The following is a 21671-nucleotide window of genomic DNA, read 5'->3' as shown; positions in this document are numbered from 1 at the left end:
ATTTGTAATTTTTTGTGAAACTATGTATGTTTTTTTTGAATTGGTGGTAAAAAGACAAGAAAAACAAAAAGAAATGAAGGACACGAAAATAAACACAGGGCGCCCCGCCCCTGTAGTTGGGCCGTCCCAAAATCGCTTGCGCGAAAAGGGGGTGGGGGTGTGCGGTGCGTGATTCCTGACTTTCCACCGCGCAGCGCGGGGATCAGGGATTCAGGGGAATGTATCTTGTGAACTAGTGCTTGTGGTGCTACCGATTCACCTGTCGTTGTTGCACATTTTAAAATGTTTCAAAAAACTAGAAAAAAAATCTAGCACATAGACACAATATCAATGTATGTTGTTACAAAATTTTATATCAAGATTTGAAACTTTGCACGAGATACAAAAATGATTTTGTTTTACATCAATATGATAATGTGCCAAATCTAAAACCCACCTTATTTTTGTACTATTCAAATTTTATGACAACATAGACCGATGTTGTGTGAATGTGTTAGATTTTTGTGAATTCTTTTGAACATTTGTAAATGCACCACAAGCAAAAAATTGCAGTATACTGGTCTACTCATCCCCATCCACAGTACCTAATAAAAAAAAATCTCCCCGTCCACAACGACTTCACCCCTGTGATCGCCGATCAAATGGCGATGCCGCAGAAGAGGCGCCGCCGCGGGAGGAGGCCTCTTCAAGGAGTGTCCCGCCGGCGCCTTGGTGAAGACGGCGCATCGTTGCCTGTGGATGGAGGCTCTCCGCCGCCCGGGCTCCCCGACGAGCCTGCCATGTCCTCAACGGAGCCAAGGTGCCATGAAATTATCGCCTCGCGCCTCGCCCAATTGCAGTTGCCAGTCGGCGACAACGGCTCGGACATGGCCGCTTTTCCAAATCTCCCTTCCATTGAAACCCTCGAAGCCCTTACTTGCAAATCTTTCCACGACGATGATTCGCGAGCTGCTCTGCTAGAATACCAATGCCAGAAGTTCTTGAACGAGACCCACAGACGAGATGGAGATTCTGGAGGATCTAATTCGGCCGTCATTGATATGGGCTCCGCTCATACTGAACTGGAGAGTGAATTGCAAAAAACATCGACAGTTCAGACTAGATTTGCAGGAACCACACATATACGAAATTGTGCCAAAAAGCACTAATTTTTTCATAATTTTTTGCAAAAAACACCAGTTGCTTGTTTGGACCGTTTTAAGTGCGTTTATGACAAGGGGGGCGCATCTGTCGACGTGGCAGCACTGTTCACACGGCAACGCCGTTAGACGGCGTTACACGTCGCTGGCTCACCGGTTCGAGCCGGGCCGCTTAGTCTTCGAGCCGTACCCCGCCCGGTCCGCTCCTCTCACTCTCTTTTCCTCCCCCGCACTCTCTCCTCTCAGTCATGGCGACGGCTGGCGGCGCAGGCGGCGGGTCTGCCGGCGTTGGAGACGATGGTCCACCTGTGGGAGATATATGCGGGAGCTCAAACCCTAGCTGGCCATCGGATACGAGCAGCCCCAGCCAGAGCCCCCGGCACTGTCTCGAATATGCGGCGGCAAGATCTTGGGCCAGGGCAGTGAAGGGGAATCCGTCAGAGAGTCACCGGATTGCCTCGTCATTCGGCGGCGTCTAGTGAGTTTCCTCTTCCCTCTTACCTCTTCCTGTAGATCGATTCTAGGGTTAGGGTTAGGTTTTTTTGGCACTGTTAATTGGTGCTCTCTTAATTGTGATTTAGTTGCGGTTGATTTGTAGTTAACAGAGTAGCTAGTTGACAGAGTAGTTATGTGACGCCCCGAGTCCGATGTGTCAGGTGTCTCCCAGTTGTTCGCCGTCGTTGCCATGTCATTCGCTTGCGTGTTGCATCTTGCCATGTCATCATCCGCATTGCATCTGCATGTTTTCGAGAACTTGCATCCGTCCCGGTCTCCTCGTTCCTTCCGTTGTCAGTTCTGAGTCCAGACACACTTGCACGCGTCCGCGGCACGTCTGAAATATTATTTTTTAAGTGACCGGAAAATGTTCTCGGAATGGGATGAAAGTTGGCGTGCGGTGTTGTTTTGTTGTCAGTAGGCCGCCTGCCAAGTTTCATCGCGTTCGGAGTCCGTTTGACGCCCCAACAGATAACTATAGCGGCATTATAGCCGGTCAAACGTCGGACGTTTTCGGTCTCCAGAAACAGATGTCGGACCCACTCTCTCTCTTCTCCCCCTCGCAGTCTCGCCACAGCCCACCTAGTCCATCCTCCTTCCCCTCTCCGCTTCCGGAGTTGTCCGATGCGACCGCACGGTCCGAAACCCTCTCTGCTCAGTGCATCAAACCCCCTCGCGCGCGTCCGGAAAGCTATCCCGGACCCGACCCGGACTGTCGCCACCGTTGTGTCCGGATCATCCCCAAACATCTACAAAACGTCACCGTTTCCTTGTTTGGACTCCCTAACCCATTCATCTCCGACCGTCCGATTTTGATCAGATGATCCAAAATACTTCTCCTATCTATATTCCGGTATTTATAGACCACCCGAACCCTAGAAATGAGGAACCTTGTCCCATCCTCCCAGCCGCCGCCGCCAGCATCTCCCACCTCGGGATCCTCCCATTCCCCACCGCGCCAGTCACCAGCCACACCTGGATCCAATCCATCCACTGCAGCCAATCCATCGATCACCTTCCACCCCGCCCGAGGTTCTCCTCGTTCCTCTCGCACCCGAGGAGAGAGCAGACGCATCGCTCGCGCTCGAAGCCTCATGCCTCCCCGACGCCCTCGCCTCGCGCCGGCAAGTGACCTCGCCGGAGTGCCCTGCCGGAGTAACAGCCACACCAGGGACCCTCGCGCCCTTCTCCTTCCCTGCTCTCTGCTCTCTCTCTCTCTCTCTCTCTCTCTCTCTCTCTCTCTCTCTCTCTCTCTCGGCTTCCCCGTTTTTCTTCTCTCAATTCTCTCTGTCTTTCTTTCTTCAGGACTCAGTAGCAGCCATGGACGCCGTCGCGCAGACCTGCCTCCGTTCCCGTGACCACGTGCCGGTCAGCAGCAGTAGTTCACTGTGCCGCTACCCATCTTTCTCCTTCCTCCCGTTTCCCCTACCTCTATCTCCCTCTAATCTCTGCGTTTCTCTGTTCTTTGCCTCGAACAGGAGCAGGCATGGCCGTCACCGTAGAGCTCGATGCCGAGCGCCGCCTTTGAGGCTTCAACTCCCACCACTGGTCTACGTGGGTGAGCAACAACAGCAGCGCATCGCGCCCCTTGCCTCCTGCCCTCTCCTCTATTTTCCCTGCTGCTCCTCTCTGATCTAACCCCGCCGTGGCCGCCTGTCTGCAGTTCGCCGATGCACCCGGCGGATGAAGCTGCCGGTGCCCCTGCTCCAGCGCTACATCGCCTCCCCCAGCACCAATCCCAGCTCCTCGTTTCCGGCAGGATCCGCCCCAACGTCGTGGTTCCCCGGCGCCCCGAACCTCCCCTGCTTCGTCGCTGCTCGAGCTCGGGCAAGCTCCCAGACCCATGGCACCCCTCCCGTGCGCGCTTGCTCTTGTCCTCCGCGCCCACTGTAGCTCGAGGAGGTGGATCCCCTCGATCCCGTGCTTCGCGTTGACCGCTTCCGGCTACCTCTACGCTGGATTCGCGCCAAGTTCCTGCGCCCGCGAAGCCTCTGCATCGAGCGCCAAGTTCTGCCTCCTGCTCTGCTTCGCCCTGTCTGCAGCCGCTTGAATCGGTGCCAGCGTGTTGACCGCGTCGCTGCCCAAGCCGCCTGCTGTTTCCGCCGAGGCCGCGTCAGGCCCAGCCAGCGCCCGCCGGCCTGCCTCTTCCACCGTATGGGCTTGGCCCATGGTGAGAAAGCCCCAGTGCCCTTTTTTTCTTTATTTTGTTGGGCCTGCTCCAGTTTTAGTTTCGGCCCAGTGTAGCCTTTTTTTTCAGATCTGTGAATTAGTCAATTTCCAGGGATTTGCACTTTTGCAGATCAGCACCTAAACTTCATGCATTTCATTACTCACAAACAGTGCATCATATGTAAAAAACTTTATATATGAAAAATGCTTATAATCTTGTCTAGTTTCATAATATGTCATTTTCATCCATGGTTAAAATGTTTAATATGATGTTTGGTTAAATTTGCTCCTATTGCCATGTTAAAATGCTTTATTTCATAACTAAATAACCGTAGCTCCAAACCTAACAAACTTCATATGTAAATGGGGTTGAAAAATGCCTAGTTTAACATGGTGGCCTCACTTTGCATGTTTAACAACTATAAAATATGGTTTAGGACAGAATAGTACCATAACCAATATATGCACATGAGGAGTTTCCGGACTTGTTTGTCGTTCCTGCCTCATTTAAACTTGCCTAGATAGGTAGTTTTCATTTGCTTCACCCTCTTGCCATGTTTAACAACATTTAATATTGTTCGGTACATAAACGAGATCGAACTAAATAACTTGAACATGGTGTTTCGTCAATATGCAACGGAGATGCATATTGAGCTCCACTTAAATTGTAGTATTGTTTGTTGCACTTTGCCATGCCTTGCCTCATTAATCCGGACATGCATCATATTTGGTTGAGTATCATGTCATGCTTATGTGGTGGTTGTTTACTGTTTTGTTTGCTCCTTTCCGGTGTTGCTTCTTCGGGTTGGTTCCGATAACGTCGCTTTGTGAGGACCCGTTCGACTACGTCTGTTTGTCTTCTTCATGGACTCGTTCGTCTTCCTTGCGGGATTTCAGGCAAGATGACCATACCCTCGAAATCACTTCTATCTTTGCTTGCTAGTTGCTCGCTTTTTTGCTATGCCTATGCTGCGATACCTACCACTTGCTTATCATGCCTCCCATATTGTTAAGCCAAGCCTCTAACCCACCTTGTCCTAGCAAACCGTTGTTTGGCTATGTTACCGCTTTGCTCAGCCCCTCTTATAGCGTTGTTAGTTGCAGGTGAAGATTGAAGTTTGTTTCCTTGTTGGAACATGGAGATGTTGTTCCTTGTTGGAACATGTTTACTTGTTGGGATATCACAATATCTCTTATTTAATTAATGCATCTATATACTTGGTAAAGGGTGGAAGGCTCGGTCTTATGCCTGGTGTTTTGTTCCACTCTTGCCGCCCTAGTTTCCGTCATATCGGTGTTATGTTCTCGGATTTTGCGTTCCTTACGCGGTTGGGTTATAATGGGAACCCCTTGGCAGTTCGCCTTGAATAAAACTCTTTCAGCAAGGCCCAACATTGGTTTTACCATTCGCCACCTAGCCTTTTCTTTCCCTTGGGTAGGCCTGCCCAAGGGTCATCTTTATTAAACCCCCGGGCCAGTGCTCCTCTGAGTGTTGGTCCAACCCAGAGCACCATGCGGGGCCGTCCCTTGGCAACTTGGGTTACGTTGGCTCCCGTACGCTTAGCTTATCCGGTGTGCACTGAGAACGAGATATGTGCAGCTCCTATTGGGATTTGTCGGCACAGCGGGTGGTCTTGCTGGACTTGTTTTACCATTGTCGAGGATGTCTTGTAACCAGGATTCCGAGTCTGATCGGGTCTTTCCGCTAGAAGGAATATCCTTCGTTGATCGTGAGAGCTTGTGATGGGCTAAGTTGGGACACCCCTGCAGGGATTTGAACTTTCGAAAGCTGTGCCCGCGGTTATGGGCAGATCGGAATTTGTTAATGTCCGGTTGTAGAAAACCTGAAGTTGACCTTAATTAAAACACATCAACTGCGTGTGTAACCGTGATGGTCTCTTCTCGGCGGAGTCCGGGAAGTGAACACGGTGTTGGAGTTTATGCTTGACGTAGGTTGTTCTAGGATCGCTTCTTGATCATAGTTCATCGACCGTGCTTTGCCTTCTCTTCTCGCTCTCTTTTGCGAATATGTTAGCCACCATATTAGCTAGTCGCTTGCTGCAGCTCCACCTCATACCTTTTACCTTACCCATAAGCTTAAATAGTCTTGATCACGAGGGTGTGAGATTGCTGAGTCCCCGTGACTCACCAATACTTACAAAACCAGCTTGCAGGTGTCGATGAGACCGTGCAGATGACGCAACCAAGCTCAAGGAGGAGCTCGTTGAAGATCTTGTCCTTTGTGTTGTTTCATTCTAGTTGATCAGTAATGGAGCCCAGTTGGGGTCGATCGGGGATCTGTGTAGCATTTGGGGTAGTCTTCTTTTATTTTGGTTCCGTAGTCGGACCTTGATTGTATCTGGATGATGTAATGATTTATTCATGTAATTGTGTGAAGTGGCGATTGTAAGCCAACTATGTATCTATTTCCCTTATTGCATTACATGGGTTGTGTGAAGATTACCTCACTTGCGACATTGCTTTCAATGCGGTTATGCCTCTAAGTCGTGCTTCGACACGTGGGAGATATAGACGCATCGACGGCGTTACAAGTTAACAGAGTAGCTAGTTGATGATGTAGTCAGCAGAGTAGTTAGCAGGGTACTGTACTTGGAGAGATCAGTTTGCATTGGTTTGACAGTGAAGTTGACTGGTTTTCAGAACTTGACAGTGGTTTTGAGAAGGTGTTTGTTGTTTTCAGAGTGTACTGTACTGTATTGTAGCAATTATAATGTTGATTACTCTATTTTAGTGCTCTGTTTTAGGAATTATGCATTTTTTACAGTACATTGGTGCTCTGTTTTAGTGCTCTGTTAATTAAGCTATTTTAATTATTTGTGTGTAATTTGAACGATGATGTTTGGGATGTTAGAATGCACTTCCATGACAGAGACAACTTGGAGAGATCAGTTTGCATTTCAGACATAACATATTATAATTTGGTTGCCCTAATAGAGACAGAGGGATATGGGCTTAATGATTTCATGTATTTTGTGAGGGATCCTGGTGTGGGGATTACAGGAATGGATGAAATTTGTGATGATGATAAGGTGGATGAAATGCTTGACCATATTGCTAACAATGATCAGCATGTAGTGAACTTGACAGTGGTTAGGGGCACTGATCCAAGACCTGCAGATTTGAACTCAGGCTATCTGGTTGAGGAGCAGGTTCCTTTGAGCCATATAGGAGAGAACCCTGTGTATGTAGTAAATCCTTCTGGTGTTCTCTTAAGATCACCACCAAAAAGTATAATACAGAGTTAGACAGAGCCATTGCAGTTCTACACTACACAGCAGAGCACAAACCATGATCTGGATACAAATGCTGCCATGGAACAATCCAATCCAGCAGACCAGGATGAACTGGAGACATTAATGGAGTTGAAGAGGAGAACAAAGATTGCCAAATTTAGGAAACATAAGATTGCAGCTGAGCATGTAAATAAGGTTAAGCAGAAGCTACCAATTCTTCTAACTGAAGATGATTCAGATCTGGATGCAGATGAAGACTATCTTCAGAGGCTTAATGAGATGAGGCAGCAAAGAGAGGATCCACTCATTCATTTTGATGGAGACACTGATGTGGATGAAGTGTATGAGGAAGATGAGGAAGGGCAACATGTAGAGGTGGAGCAACAGGAGCAGGTGGAGCAAGATGAGCAGGTGGAGAAGCAAGAGGTGCCTACAAAGAAGAAGAAAGCTAGAAAAGGGCCAACAGAGAGGTCACATTCTAGCTTGGAACAGAGATTTGAGGATGTCTGGGCACCATCATCAGATGAGGAGCCAGATCTTGGTGTTTTGAAGCGGGAATATGATGATGGAGCTGAGGAAGTACAATTTATTCTGCCCAATGGAAGGAAGAGCAGATCAGTGAGATCTTTGCCAAGGATCTGGTACAGTGAGGAGAGAGAGAACCCAGAGGAGCAGTTTTGCAGAAAAATTTGTTTCCTCAATGTGTATCAGTTTAGGAGAGCAATTCAGACATTGCACATAACTCAGAATAGGAATTATGAGTTCCACAGAAATTGCAATGATAGCATCATAGTTGTGTGCACAAATGCAAGATGCCCTTTCTTTATTGCAGCTTCTGTTGTTGCAAATGAGACTACTTTTTGCATAAGGAAGGCAAATTTTGTGCACACATGCCCAGCAGTAGGAGAGAACACCAAGGTCACTGCAAAATGGGTTGCACACCAGTGTGAGGCAGTGATGAGAGTTGATATTGGTACACCAGTCACCACAATAATGCAGACACTGAAGAAGAAATATGGAATAGAGATGTCCACCCATATGGCCTATAGGGCTAGGAAGCAAGCATTGAAGGTTGTCCAAGGAGATCAGAGAGGACAATACACTAGAATAAGAGATTATTTGTAGGCTGTGTTGGATACAAACCCAGGCTCTAGATGTATTGTTACTACTAGGCATGTACCAGAGCACCCAAGCAAAAACCCTAGGTTTCATGGCCTCTTTTTCTGTCTAAGTGCTTGCAAAGAAGGGTTTTTGAATGGATGCAGACCATTCATAGGTACATTTCATTTACTAAGATGTGAATTGTTTATGTGCTCACATTACATACACTATGTTCTCACAATTGTCAGCTTTGCAGGGGTAGATGGTTATTTTATCAAGCTGTCAACAGGTCAACAGATCCTTGCTGCAACAGGAAGGCATGGGAACAATAATATCTACCCTATAGCATTTGGAGTTGTTGACAAAGAGGACAAAGATAGCTGGACCTGGTTCTTAACACAGCTTAAAGATGCACTTGGTGGAGAAAGTGGGAAGTTTGGTTATTATACCATCATCTCTGATAGGCAGAAGGTAAACTTCTCTTCTCATACAATATTGCAATAGGTTTCATGGTTTCATATGCACATTGCTATAGCTTCATTGTTTCATTGTTTATAGGACCAATGCTTAGCTTTATTTCCCATTGTTTCAAACAGGGGCTTTTAAATGCAATAAACCATGTTTCCCCAATTGTCCATAAAGATTCTGCCTTAGACATATCTATCAGAATTCCCAAACTGCTGGTTTTAGAGGTGATGAATTAAAGAAACACATGGATGCAGCTAGCTACTCTTATACTGAGAATGAACACCTTGATGCAATGAATGCTTTGAAAAGAGAGTGTAAGGCTGCTTGGACATGGCTTCACAAAATCCCTGTTCATACTTGGGCTAGGCATGCTATGGATTTTAATTGCAAAACTGACCTGGTAGTGAACAACATCAGTGAGGTGTTTAATAAAATGATATTAGATGTCAGAGGCAAGCCAATAGTGACCATGATAGAAGGAATTAGGACAAAATTGATGGTCAAATTTAACAAGAATAGAACAAAGACAGAGACAGCAAATTGGGAGAATTGCCCTACCTATGCTGAAATGTTAGAGGAGACAAAGTACAACTCAAGGTGGTGCCAGACTTTGATGGTTGGTCCTAACATCTACCAAGTGACTAGTGGAGAAAACACCTACTCAGTGAACTTGCTGGACAGAACATGTGGATGTAGGAAATGGGATATGACTTCTATGCCTTGCCATCATGCAGTTTCTGCAATAGTGAAAGCTAACTTGCAGCCAAAGGACTTTGTTGCTGATTTCTTCAAAAAAGAAATGTATAAAAAAGCATTTGCACATATCATATTTCCTGTGCCTGGTCCAAACCTGTGGCCAAGGACAAGAACTCAGGACATAGAGCCTCCAGTATTCAAAGACAAGGTTGGGAAGCAACAAACAAAGAGGAGGAAAAACCAATTTGAGAAGCCAGCACCAAGAGATACATCTAGGATGGCATCTATTACTTGCAGCAACTGCAAACTTGTAGGGCATAGATACAATGTTTGCTCCAAGCCCCTCAAGCCAGCTCTTGCTATGAGAATGAACCAGCATCAGGTTAGTTATAGTAGCACCTCAATTCTCTTTATTTTGTCTCCATTGTAACTCACAAGCCTTAACTGTTTTTGAAATGCAACCAAACAGGTCACGGGCTTCTACTTCAACAACAAATGCATCTACAACTGCTGCACCACCAAGGAAAAGGCCATCTTCATCTACTACTGCACATACAGCTGTTGCACCACCAAGGAAGAGGCCATCTCCATCAACTGCTGCTCCTACACCTGCTGCCACTACACCTGCTGCTCCTCCAAGGAGGTCTCCTAGGAAGAAAGCTACCAATGCTGGTACAGCCTCTACCTCTGCTGCAGGAAACATGTCAACTTTTCAATCTCCAAGACAGAGTGGAAGAAAAAGGACTTCTTCATTCAAGTTGAAAGAGTACTTCTATGCTTCTGGGAACTAGATGCCTTTGTCTTTGTTGGCATGTGATGTCTATGTGTTGGCTGTGAACTAGATTATGCCTTTGTTGGCTTTTAGAACCTATGATGCCTATGTTGGCTTTCAACTAGATTATGCCTTTGTTGGCTTTCAGAACCTATGATGCCTATGTTGGCTATGAACCATTGTTGGTTGTGAGAACTTGGATGTTTATCTTAAATGTTGGCTTAGATGGATGTGAGAACATGAAAATAATGTTGGTTGTGATGCTGGTGATTCTGGTGATGATGTTGGCTTAGATGGATGATGATGATGCTTACTATGATTCTAGGGTCACTCGGCGTCGAAAAACCCACCAAAGTGAGTCTAGGGTCACTCAGCGTCAAAAAACCCACCAAGTGAGTCTAGGGTCTATCAGCGTCGAGAAACCCACCAAAGTGAGTCTAGGGTCACTCGGCGTCGAAAAACCCACCAAGTGAGTTTAGGGTCTATCGGCATCGACAAACCCACCAAAGTGAGTCTAGGGTCTATCGGCGTCGAGAAACCCACCAAAGTGAGTCTAGGGTCTCTCGTCATCAACAAAACCAACCAAAGTGAGTCTAGGGTCTCTCGTCATCGACAAAACCAACCAAGTGAGTCTAGGGTCACTCGGCGTCGAAAATCCCACCAAAGTGAGTCTAGGGTCTCTAGGCATTGACAAAACCAACCAACCAACAGCATCAGATTCAGCATAACTGGAAGATTCATACATAATCATAACTAATAAGTACCATATTACACGATAGTGCTTAATGCTAAATAGGTACATTACATAACCATAATTCAGATATTACTAGATCATTCATCTAATAGTAGTCATTACATAACCATAATTATAGTACTCATCATCCCATAACCATGCTGGTGGTACTAATAAGCAGCATATTACATTATACTGCTCATTCATCTAAGATGGCCTTGATCCCATTCAGCTTCAGCTTGGTCTGCTCGGCAACCTTCTCAAGCTCACCAATGTGGGCCTGCGACTTAATCTTCTCTTCAGCAAGCTTCAACTTCATGTTCCTAATGACATTGGCTTGAGCAACTGTCTGGTTCTTGAGCATGTCATACTTCTCCTACAGCTTGCTCTCATCAGGTTTGTTCTGCATCTTACCTCTCTCCAACTGAGCCCTCTGCTCCTGGGCATCCAAAAGGCCGTTGACATCTTCAACCAACCTCTCATAACTTGCCTGCAGCTTGATCTTCTGTTGTGTCAGATTGTGAACAGCAAATGAGCTTTCCAGATTGTCCTCAATCTTGCTCCTCCTGCACTCTTTATACTTATCCCACAACTTGGTCAATGCATTCTCCATTGTAGCTGGCCAAAATGGATCAACCCATTCAACTAGCCCACAGTTTCTTCCCTCCTGTAATTTTAGTGTTAAACAGGTATAAAGTAACACAATGCTACAAAGTAACAAATGGTGTAAAGTGCTCACTAATCCACATGCTATAAAGTAACAAACAGGTATAAAGTAACATAATGAGTTAAACAAACATGTATGATCTAGCTATATGACACAATGAGTTAAACAATTACAGTGCTCACTAATCCACATGCTATAAAGTAAGAAGTCTCAATCAGTGCTCCCAATCCTATGCACATACTGGCATATAAACAATGACCTCCCTAACCCATTATCACAGAAAATACATAACTAATTAGCAACCTACCTAATAGGCCAGATCTGCTGACAACACTCTGCACATGCTCACATATAAACAATGACCTCACTGAGCAACTAGCACACAAGATCTGCTAACTATAAAATCAGTACTAAACAGTGACCAGATTAGCATAAATTTGGCACATATCTTCACAGCACAAGCAAAGAACCTCCTGCCAGTATGGATGCCCTAGAAAGCAACACGCCTCTCTGCTGGCAGGGAGTGTTCATTGCACAAAACATCAGGTTCAGTGCCCTCAAAATCGGAGTCATCGATGGTCTCAGGGATCTGGAGGTGCAAAGGAAAGGCAACAAAACTTCAGATCAAGCTCAACAGAAAAATCCCAAAATCGCAACCCTAACCCTAGCTTGAGCTCGAGCAACTCACCTTGATGATGCCCTCGTCTGAAGCTGAGTCGGCATACTGGTGAGAGTTCTCGCTGATGTCGTCATCAGACCAGGAAACCATGGCGATGCGGCGGCGACGACGGTCGGAGATGTGGGAGGGGGCGGCGGCGGCGAACGAGCGGGTAGAGAGAGGGAGAAGGACGGGAGAGAGTGAGGGCTGGGGGGTGGGGCCTGCACCGCTTCGGGGTGTTTGACCCGCCCGACTCGAACCGGTGCGCCAGCGGCGTGTAACACCATCTAACTGCGTTGCTGTGTGAACAGTGCTGCCACGTCGACGGATGCGGGCCCCTTTGTCATAAACGCACTTAAAACGGTCCAAACAAGCAACTAGTGTTTTTTGCAAAAAATTATGAAAAAAATTAGTGCTTTTTGGCACAATTTCGTATATGTGTGGTTCCTGCAAACCTAGCCTGAAGTGTCGATATTTTTTGCAATTCACTCCTGAACCGGACGATGTCATCACCGACGAGGAACACATGAGAGACTGTGAACTGCTAGGGGCAGCCGTGGATGAAACTGACACCTATACCAGACTGGGCCAAGAGCAGGCCAACAAGCTCCATCTCAAGTATGCGCTCTGTCGCATCAAAGCTTGCCTGGTTAGTTAGTCTCATACCTGTTTATTAATCTGTCATGCATACATGAAAAATTATGCCCTCCATGAAAATTTATGTAGCTGTTGAAAGGAAAGCCGGTTGATGAGCTGGATGATGTTGCATTGGAATGCAAGTACCCTCCAGAGCTTATTGTAAAGAACAATTACTTTTTCCACTATGAAGACAACTTCTTTGGTTGGTATTTTGATGCCGAACTCTGTTACAAAGCGTCCTTGAGCGACTACCAGCGGCTAGTCCTTTTAAATGATGTAAGTGCTATCGTATTCACTGCATTTATTTTTGTAATGCATCTACATTTAATCTGTGCCCATGCACTCAGCAACCAGTTTCTTGTTGATTTTCCCTTTGAATGGACAATAGCAAAAAATTGCTTAATAAGAATGTGACTTCTTGTGGCATGACTTTTAAGTGAGTAACCTCTCAGTGTAAGTGGCATTAGTTTCTTGGAGAAACTCAACACCTAAATTAAGAAAAGAGCAGCATTTGGAGATTAAGAAAATATTAGAATATGGGTGCTTGCAATAAATTGTGGTAAAATATGATAATACATGCAATCTACAACAAAAGAAAAGCCAGACATTTTGTTAGCGGGGTTTTCAATTAAAAAACAAACATATATTAATCTTTAATTGTTATTTGGATGGAACAAGTCCTAAAACCTCAAATGGGCGTTCATGCTATAGGCTGCTCCCAGAATACAACTACTATCCTGTTTTTGTATGCATATACAAAGTTTGCCCGTTTTTCCAAGTCCCCATATATTTTTGACATGTTCGAGTACTATGTGTTATTTAGGTCTTCTTGAACTGCATAAGTACTCTATAATCAATACTCATAGGAGCATCCCGTTCACTTATGTCCAGTGCTTGTTATTCTCAGGGCAGCTGTACCATGATGTTTTATTTGGGTGCAGGGTGATCAGTATTCGAGTTGGAGAAGATACCAAACATTTTATAGCACCCCTGAAGCTGATAGAGATTATCTCAGCTACTGGGAAACAGTTGTGAAGGAACTTAAAGTATGCCTTGTGCAATAATCAGCTAGTTCAAGATTAGAACTTTTATCAGTATTTTTGTTTTCTTGGACTAACAACGTTTGTTCTTGACAGTGGCTTGAGCAGTATCTGCTGACAAACGAGTCTTCTATTGAGGTATGCATATTTGACCTCTCAAAACCATGGACTCTCTCCACCCTCTAAAGCTAAGATGGATAAAATTGCCCTAGATCTCCAAGATATTTGGAGGTTAGAGGAGATTAAATCTAGGCAAAGATCTAGAGAAAGAAACATATTGGAGGGGGGAGGAATACTGCTTACTTCCATGCTTTGGCTAATCAAAGAAGGAGGAAGAAGCAGATCAGTGTGCTAAAAGGCCCAGATGAACCTGTAGAGGATACCAAGAGTATTATAAACATTGTTGTAGATTACTACAAGCAACTGTTTGGTAGGGAGGAAACCCTGGATATTAATTTAGATGATGACTTTTGGGATCCTTCTGTAAAGGTTTCTAATGAGTATAATAGGAAATTAGAAGCTAATATTACTGAGGAAGATGTCAGGGCAGCTGTCTTTGGGTCCTATGCTGAAGGAGCCCCTGGGCCAGATGGCTTCCCATTCCTCTTCTATCAACAATTTTGGGACACTATTAAGGGTGACCTAATGCTGTTGGTGGATGCTTGGAACAATGACTCCTTGGATCTTTATAGATTGAATTTTTCTCTGTTAACAGTGATTCCTAAAGAGTTTGATGCTGATATTATTCAGAAATTTAGGCCTATTGCTCTAACAAACTGTAGTTTTAAGATTTTTGCTAAATGCCTGGCTAACCAGCTAGGTGATATTGGGGATGAAATTATTTCACAAAATCAAACAACTTTTATTAAAGGGAGATACATAGTTGAAAGTGTGGTGACAGCTCATGAGACAATTCATGATGCTGTAACCAACAATAAGGAAGGTTTTGTATTTAAGCTTGATTATGAAAAAGCTTATGATAGAGTCAGTAAGGAATTCCTCCTGAAAATCATGTATCAAAGAGGGTTTAGTCCCAAATGGATGAAAAAGGTGGAATCTCTGTTATATAAGAGTTCAGTAGGGGCTGGAATAAATGATTGTAATAGTGTGTTTTTGAAACCTTTAAGGGAGTCAGGCAGGGGGATCCTGCTTCTCCAATGCTCTTTAATTTAGTGGCAGATGTATTTAGTAGAATGCCCAATAAGGCTGCTAGTAAGAATATGTTGACAGGGATGATGAGTAATATCTTCCCTCAAGGAATAATTAGCTTGCAATATGCAGATGATACTCTTTTGTTTGTAGAAAATAATTTGGAGTCTGCAAAGAATTTAAAATGGCTACTTGCTTGCTTTGAGCAAATGTCTGGACTAAGGATCAACTTCCATAAGTGTGATCTGGTTCCCATTAATGTTGATGAGGAGGGTATCCAATGTGTTGCCCAAGCCTTTTCTTGTGGGCTGGGATCTTTTCCTTTGAAATATCTAGGATTCCCCCTCCATCACTCCAAATTAAGGAGAGGGGATTTACAACCTGTGGTTGACAAAGTCCTGAAAAAGGCAGCTGGGTGGAGGGGGAGACTGCTAGGCTATGAGAAGAAGCTTATTCTAGTACAATCTTGCTTAGCTAGCATCCCTACTTACCTGATGAGTATGATTAAATTCCCTAAATGGGCTATTAATTTGATCAACTCTCAAATGGCCCACTGTTTTTGGGATAACTATGAGGGTCACCATAAGTACCATCTGGCTAGCCGGGGTCTATTGAATAAAAAAAACAGTATGGTGGTCTGGGGATCCCAAACATTGCTGACATGAACCTTTGCTTACTTGCTGCTTGGGTGGACAAGTATCAAAGAGGTGAACAAAAAATATGGAAGAAAATTGTGGATGCCAAATATAGGACTAGTAATCCTAATATCCTTTCTTGCCCGGATAGCAGTGCCTACTCCCCCTTCTGGAAAGGAGTCCTTTGGGCTGCTAAAGCAGCAAAGATGGGCTACCAATGGAAAGTGGGGAATGGTAGGAAAGCTAAATTCTGGGAAGATCACTGGTTTGGGTCCTGTAGCTTATCCATTCAATTTTGGGAGTTGTATAGTATTGCCAATGAGCACAATAAAACTATTGCTGAGGTCTGGGATGGTACAAATCTTAAGATTTCTTTCAGAAGATGTGTAGACAATAGGCTATTGCATCTTTGGTTTGATTTGCTGAGTATTGCGCAGTCAGTTATTCTAAATGATGATGATGATGCTATTATTTGGAAACTTGAGCATAATGGGAGATACTCAGTGAGATCCTTGTATGCCATGATAAACTTTAGGGGGATTACCCCTGTACATATTCCAAAAGTTTGGCAACTGCATGTCCCACCTAACATTCATATTTTCTTGTGGTTACTTGCTCAGGATAACCTGCTAGTTAGGAGCAACCTGAGCAAGAGGCAGCACTTAGATGATCTTAGTTGCTTATTTTGTTGTGAAAAGGAGACTAGTAGCCACCTTTTCTTTGATTGTGTTGTGGCTGTAGAAGTGTGGAAAAACATTCATGAGATTGTGGGATGTATGCCCCAGCCTGGATTTAAGTATGTGATTGACAAATGGGAGAAACATAAATCCCTGCAAGCTGACAATATGTTTGTCTCAGCTAATCTCTGGGCTATCTGGAGATGTAGAAATGATATGTGCTTTAACAATTCCCCATGGTTGGGAGTGCAGGTGATCCTGAGGAGAATTGTAGGTTTCTGCAACCAATGGAAGATCCTGTGCAAAGAGGCTGCAAGAGAGAGCGTGGAGAATCTAACAGCATCTCTGTGGGAGCTGTCCAGGCGGCCGCCTCTGCTGCTCTGGCCAGAGCCAGGATGAGGAAGAAGGAACTGTGGGTGAAATACTATCAGAAGAAGAAGACGGAAGGATGGTGCAGTATCGAGGGAGGGATACTCATGGCAGGATGAAAAAAGAAAAATGATGGAGACCAGTTCCAAGCCTCCCTGAGTTTCGGCATTAGCCTTTTAATTCTCTTGTCAGTAGACATTTGAGTAGCTGGGAAGTGTATGAGGTTGTAGCAGAGTCAGGATGGATTTTATGCCGGAGAGTGCTAAAAAAACTCCCCCGCGGGCTGTAATGAGACTAGATTCTGTGGTTTCATTTTAAGTAATGGAACCGGGGCAGAAGCCCTTTTCCTCTAAAAAAAACCATGGAATCGCAAAAAATCTCTATATAAATATTGCAGCACCACAATAACTTTTCTGTTCTACTATTTAGTGGGCGCATAAACATTCAAAGGCTATGTTCCAAGCAATCAGGATCGCTTCTAAGTTTCCCTGCATGACTCTGAAACTAGCAGCTGTTGGTTTACATGTACGATTCCTCTGCCCTTTGCTCAGTCAGATGTTCGGCCCTAGTTATAGTTGTGTCTAACAATTGCATTCTTTGGATTCAATTCAGGAGTATATATGGAATGCGCGCATACATCTCATGTTTGTGAAAGATCTTGACGGTATCTTGTATCAGATTTGGAGGCGGGTCAATGCTGATCATCAGGTCGGCGCTACACACCAGCCTTTTCAATCAAAACTCAACATTGTAATTTTTACTGATGATTGTGTTTTGTGAATACTTGCTCTCCACTTATGCTTGGCGATGTTGTTTATTTTCCCCTTGGACAATGTACAGCTGCGTTTCAGAGATGCTCTCAAGCAAGTTTATGAGGCTAACTTGTTTCCAGCACACGACCGCAGTATGAAGTATGAGCTGGAGTACGGCGATTCCAAAATGGAGCTAGTAGTAGGTTTTTCGTTCCACCGACGTTTTATATGTGCTTTCTTTTGTTATAATAAATCGGTATATCTTTTACAATGCAAATTGATTGATTTGGTCTTCTTTCTATGTAGTTTGTTAAGTGCACGACAGGCCTTAGTGACGGTGTAAGTATAGTATGGTGTTGTCTTAGCATCCATTGGTCCCTGTTATATTCTCGTGTGTGATTTCTTTCTTTTGTGTCTCTAGCTTCCAAAAGATAGAGCCCGTGAGCTGATTAAACAGGAAATTCGCTGGACGGTATGTTCGGTAGATACTGTCAAACAACATTGTATCCACTTGCAGTTTTGTATGTAATATAGGAGTATATAGCTTACTCTTTCCATTTTCAGCGTGAGTCGTCAGGAACGTATGAGCGGTACGCCAGGAAGAAGCTCAAGATTGCAGAACTGATAGGGTTGATTCCCAAGGACAAGATAGCAGCTCCGTAGTTGTATTTGTTATAAGATAGCAGCTGTGTAGTTGTGCTGGTAATGTCTTGGCGCTGGTTCCATAAAGATTACAGGCTGCATTATTCCTAGCAACGCCTGTTAGGTACCTTATGTATGGAAAAAAAAATCTTGAATTGGCTAGTTGTGTCTTGCATTTATTACGTGCGTACCTAGAGCAAATTGGTAAGATGCCATCATGAAATGAACAAATTCGATTGATGGAAAATCATCGTTGAGACTGCGAAATTCAGGAAAGCTCGCGACATGGTTTAGTTTAGGAATTCCCGTTCATTTTGCCGCAAAAGAAGGCGCCCTTGACAAACAAACCAATTGCCTATCCCCCAAATTCCTCACAGGACCAAATCAAATGATTTTGAAATGAGAAAATTCCAAAACAATATATAGAACGCTTCTCTTCTGTTTGAGTTACTGGGTGACCTTTGGAGCAGAAATTAATCAGCCAGTTAACTGGTTAACCGGTCGATTTCTTGAACATGGATCCCTAACACACCCTTCTTGTGGTTTTCCGGTCGGATCTTCCTTATAAACTAGACCAAATTTTTTCTTCTATTATGAATAGGCAAGAGCTCCCTGGTGTGTGACGAGGTTTTCGTAAAAATAAAGGGTAACCTCATCCAAGGGACAACCAACAACAAATAACGACACGAGGAGGAGCAGAATTTAGAAACACATGACATCATCTTAGATGTGACGTAATTATGTCTTATCTAGATGTGTTCTAGACGAACTCTAACCGTAATTGTGTAATTGTCTTGAAACCGTGACATGAAGATAGGATTCCGTTAGGCCTTGTACACATTCATCAATGATTACGGCCGTTGAGTTCTTCAATTCTATTTCTACATCACCGTCCAAATTAACACACACCAAAGGGAAATATAATGGATCAAAATTCTTTTAAAATGCAACATCTGTGAGTTGCGAATGAATCTAGTTGGAACCAATCAAATCATCAAACTGCACACCCATCGCGTGATTCAATGCTTGGTGAAGACTCGGACGTTCCTCCATCGCGACTCCATGCGGTCCGACGGGTGGTGGTGCGACTGCTTGTACACCCCGAACTTGAAGTAGTGCGCTGCGCCGGGCGCGCCGTGGCTGCGCGAGCGCAGCACCTCGGCGCCGTCGACGAACACGGTGACGCTGCGCGCGCCCACGTCGTGGACGACGTTGAGCCGGAGCCACCGGTCGTAAACGCCGTCGGCGAGCACCCTCCGCAGGTCGTGGTAGAAGGTGAGCCTGCCGTCGTAGACGTGGAGCATCAGCGTCGTCGCCTGCCGCTCCGGCGCCGCCCCGAAGATCTGCATGATGCACGCGCCGGACGTCCCCGCCGGCACGTACACCTCACCCTCGAACTGCCACACCCCCGACCTGTACACCTCCTGCGTGCGTGCGTGCCCCATGGCTCATTAAGCAACGTGCGAGCATGGCATGAGACGAGGGATTTGTTTAGCTAGTGATGCCGCGTGGGCGCGCACGTACGTCGATCTTGGTTTCGGTGCGCGGGCCACCGGGGTGGGCGGCGCTCATGGGCTTGTCGGTGGAGTAGACCCACATCTGGCGCATGCCGCCGGCTGTTAGACTTTGTAACGTAGCCTAACTGTGTAATATGTATCATGTATCATTATAAATATATGTGATAGGCTACCTCCAGAGGGTTGGGCCAGTTCCCACAAATCCTACGTCTAATATGGTATCAGTCTAAACCTAGGACCTACTCCACCTCCGTCTCAGCCGCCGCCGCCGCCGCGCCCCAAACCCTAGGGCCGCCGCCGTCGCCGCTGCAATGACTGCTTCCGCCTCCAACTCTGCCAGCTCCGGGACCATACCCGCAACGCTGGCCGCCCTGCTGAATCTTCCTGCCCGCACTGGTGCCTCGCCGACGCCGCACTTCTTTGGCACCGCCACGGTGGGTTCGCCGTTTTCCGCCCTGATCCCGCCGTCTCCTGCGCCGTCGACCGTGGCGGCCTCCCCCGCCGCGATGTTCGCGCCACCGGCGACTACCGCTGGCTCGTCCCCGACACTCACCATCATGCCGGCGGCCTCGGGGGGCTCTGACGATCAGCGTGCGGGTGTGACACCCCCAGCCCCGGCGGTCTCCGCGGTAGCTGCCACCGACGCTGCCCTGAGCTCCGGGTCGTTCCACTTCGACAACCTCATCACGACTCGTCTCACGCCGGACAACTACATGTTTTGGCGCGCCAAGGTTCTACCGCTGCTCCGCAGCCGCTCCCTCCTTGGCTATGTCGACGGCTCTCTGCCGTGTCCGCCGCAGGTCCTTCACATCGTCCACGGCCCGGCCATCAACCCGGCGCACCGTCTGTGGGTGCAACAGGACCAAGCGATCCTCTCCGCCATCCAGGGTTCCCTTGGAGACGGGGTTGCTGGCCTTTGTCTCTTTGCTGTCTCCTCCTTGGATGCGTGGACGACTCTGGAACATGCGTTTGCCCAGACCTCCACTGCTCACGCGATGGTTCTTCGCAGCAAGCTTGATGATGTCAAGAAACTGGACTCCTCGGCCACAACATACTTCAACAAACTCAAGGTCTTGGCGGATACATTGACCTCTATCGGTCGACCATTGAGTGATGAGGAGTTCGCCGTCTATGTGATTAAGGGCCTTGATGCTGACTACGACAACCTTGCCGAGGCCGTCCACAATGCCAAGCCGCCACTTCCGCCGCACGAGCTCTTCTCCCGGCTGCTCTTCACCGAGCAACGCATCGAAGCTCGCCGCTCCACCAACTCCATCGCCGACCAGCCCGCGGCCTTCTAGGCCTCGCGTGGCCAGCGCTCCACTGCGTCTTCGTCGCCTGCCCGCGTCACCAACCCGCCAGCGCCATCCTCGGGCGGAGGCCCTGTACGCTGTCAGCTTTGCGGGCGTGGGAGGCATGTCGCCTCCAGGTGCCACAAGAGGTTTCAGAGGAGCTTCCTGGGTATTGGCAACGATGGCAAAGGTAATGAGCGACAGTTTGCCATGGCGGACTCTGGCCCTCCTGCTGCTCATGTTGCTGCCAAGAGCAAAGATACACGCGTCGACCCCGGCTATACATCGTCATATTCGATTGATCCTGCATGGTATATGGACACTGGCGCCACGAATCATATGACGAACGAGCTCACCAAGCTGTCCACCCATCAGCCATATTACGGTCCCGACAAGGTTCACACCGCCAATGGTGTAGGTATGCCCATCTCTCACGTTGGTCAAGCATCTCTCTTAACTAGTCATCCATCTAGGTAGCTTCATCTTCGTAATATTTTACGGGTCCCCTCGATGACTCTTAATCTGTTATCTGTTCCAAAACTCACTCTTGATAACAATGTCCTATGTGAATTTCACCCGTTTGATCTTTTTGTTAAGGATCGAGCCACCCGGGAAATTCTGCTTAGTGGTCGTCTCAGCCATGGCTTATACCGCTTGGAGGATTCATCCGCCCCGCGCGTCTTCAGTGGTGTTCGTGTGTCGCCGTCCCAGTGGCACTCTCGCCTTGGTCACCCTGCCACTCCCATAGTTCGTCATATACTTCACCGTCATGAGCTGCCTATTGAGTCTAGTAATAAGGAGATGTCC

General features: G+C 46.3%; 2 protein-coding genes and 1 long non-coding RNA gene across 7 annotated transcripts; 2 read left to right on the top strand and 1 right to left on the bottom strand.

The window, feature by feature from the left end:
* The first annotated feature begins 2507 nt into the window (after nt 1–2507).
* On the top strand, nt 2508–4042 carry LOC125527129. Of its 3 annotated transcripts, none has more exons than XR_007291978.1 (3): nt 2508–3002; nt 3113–3192; nt 3298–4042. It is a non-coding gene; the product is annotated as an uncharacterized LOC125527129 (long non-coding RNA). The 3 variants fall into 3 exon arrangements; XR_007291977.1 differs by having other exon boundaries at nt 2508–3012; XR_007291979.1 differs by having other exon boundaries at nt 2508–3022.
* A 2170-nt stretch (nt 4043–6212) lies between these two features.
* Nucleotides 6213–17358, top strand: LOC125527130. 3 transcript variants are annotated; one of them, XM_048691694.1, is made up of 8 exons: nt 6213–8629; nt 8755–9704; nt 9792–12770; nt 12879–13067; nt 13733–13837; nt 13928–13969; nt 17091–17186; nt 17274–17358. In XM_048691694.1, the coding sequence occupies exon 1, from the start codon at nt 7136–7138 to the stop codon at nt 8180–8182; it is 1047 nt and encodes a 348-aa protein (XP_048547651.1). In that variant the 5' UTR covers nt 6213–7135; the 3' UTR covers nt 8183–8629; nt 8755–9704; nt 9792–12770; nt 12879–13067; nt 13733–13837; nt 13928–13969; nt 17091–17186; nt 17274–17358. The 3 variants fall into 2 exon arrangements, with proteins under 3 accessions (XP_048547651.1, XP_048547652.1, XP_048547653.1); XM_048691696.1 differs by having other exon boundaries at nt 6213–9704.
* A 1716-nt stretch (nt 17359–19074) lies between these two features.
* On the bottom strand, nt 19075–19500 carry LOC125527127 (citrate-binding protein-like). Its single transcript, XM_048691692.1, has one exon. The coding sequence runs from the start codon at nt 19498–19500 to the stop codon at nt 19075–19077; it is 426 nt and encodes a 141-aa protein (XP_048547649.1).
* Between the last annotated feature and the right edge of the window lie 2171 nt (nt 19501–21671).

Source organism: Triticum urartu, unplaced genomic scaffold, assembly GCF_003073215.2.
Source record: "Triticum urartu cultivar G1812 unplaced genomic scaffold, Tu2.1 TuUngrouped_contig_2951, whole genome shotgun sequence".
Lineage (NCBI taxonomy): Eukaryota > Viridiplantae > Streptophyta > Magnoliopsida > Poales > Poaceae > Triticum > Triticum urartu.
The sequence above is the reverse complement of the archived record's forward strand: the minus strand, read 5'-3'. Positions and strand labels throughout refer to the sequence as shown.